Source organism: Cyprinodon variegatus, unplaced genomic scaffold (assembly GCF_000732505.1).
Source record: "Cyprinodon variegatus isolate N-32 unplaced genomic scaffold, C_variegatus-1.0 Scaffold665, whole genome shotgun sequence".
Lineage (NCBI taxonomy): Eukaryota > Metazoa > Chordata > Actinopteri > Cyprinodontiformes > Cyprinodontidae > Cyprinodon > Cyprinodon variegatus.
Window position 1 is genome coordinate 374,330 of NW_015151118.1, and position 1,252 is coordinate 375,581.

Sequence of the window (1,252 nt, forward strand, 5' to 3'; positions counted from 1 at the left end):
ATATTTTTCATCACTTCTTCAATGAATTAAGAGCAGAACCTGAGTCTGTTTTCAGAACCGTCCACTCTGATTGGTCCTCTGAAGCCAGACGTTGGACTCGTCTCCATGTCCAGCAGAGAGGACGGGCCTGGAACAGCAGGAGCCCCCTGCTGGCAGCTGGACAAACTGCAGAATAGAGTCTTTCTTTCAGTCTGGCTGAGAGCAGGGAGGACATAGATCTCACCTGGATGTCATGAGTCGCTGGTTCTGTTGTCACGGCGTCCAGCCAAACATCCCAGACCCTATCAGCTGCTGCATTCACATCTGGCTGAGGTTCTCTTCTGGTCTTTTCTTCAGTACACCAAGATGTCAAGGTGAAAAAAGTCTACATCGGCTCTGTGGGGATCAGTGCCAAACCCTTCCTTCCGGAGTATGAGGATCCCAGCAGCCTCCAGTTCAAGAAGCTGGCCGATCAGGTCAACAAGGAGGTGAGAACCAGCGGCGCCTGACCATCACTTCCTCTGCAGGTGGAGGTGGAACCTTCTGACTGAACTCCTTCTCTTTCAGCTCAGACGGATGTACTCGGAAAACTCTGTCCTGGACAAATACTTCACACGCTGCTCGGTCCAGGCATTCAGGTATGCTGCACATGTTCTCCTCCTAGATCACCAACGCTTCAGAGAAATGTTCTTCTCTGAAGTTTCTCTGGTGTTCATGATGAGCGAGAGGACGCTCCAGACGAGAGCCGTCATGGTGGCGGGAGATCTTTCCTCCTCTGTTCACGGTGTGTCTCCTGCAGCGATGGAGACGGCGGCCCAGACAGCATCGTGGCGTATTACGAGTCAGAGTTCGTACTCCCCGCCCCCCAGCAGGCCTCACTGAACGAAGCCATCCAGTCCCTGGAGCCGTCGACAGGAAGTCAGCATGCCCAGCGAGGACGACTGATCCTGAGACCCACCGAATCTCTGACCCTCAGGAGCGTCTCCTCTCAAGGTTTGAGACTTTATTCCAAAGAAGTTAAAAACAATCCCCTGACCATGCTTCTCTTCCCATTGAGGAAGCTTTTTCAATTTAAAATGTCAGAAATAGCGTCGAGTTCCAGGCTTTACCGAGTAACCCAAAAAATTGTTTCACCTTAGAAAACATCAAATTGAACCAGAAGAACAGGTCCACTCCTTAGGAATGCGTAATGGCTTTGGTTTCTTTTTTAGCCTGCAATACCCGATACTGGGCTATGCCTCTGAAAGGGGGTCGTTAGGGGCAATTGTTAGCT

General features: G+C 51.0%; 1 protein-coding gene across 1 annotated transcript in view; it reads left to right on the forward strand.

Annotated features, from left to right (window-relative positions):
• LOC107097007 (suppressor of tumorigenicity 14 protein homolog) overlaps positions 1 to 1,252 on the forward strand; it is an 11,488-nt gene that overhangs the window by 8,184 nt on the left and 2,052 nt on the right. The window contains exons 3-5 of the mRNA XM_015393959.1: positions 337 to 467; positions 547 to 617; positions 779 to 972. Coding sequence (XP_015249445.1) covers positions 337 to 467; positions 547 to 617; positions 779 to 972 — 396 coding nt within the window. The remainder of the gene's footprint in view (positions 1 to 336; positions 468 to 546; positions 618 to 778; positions 973 to 1,252) is intronic.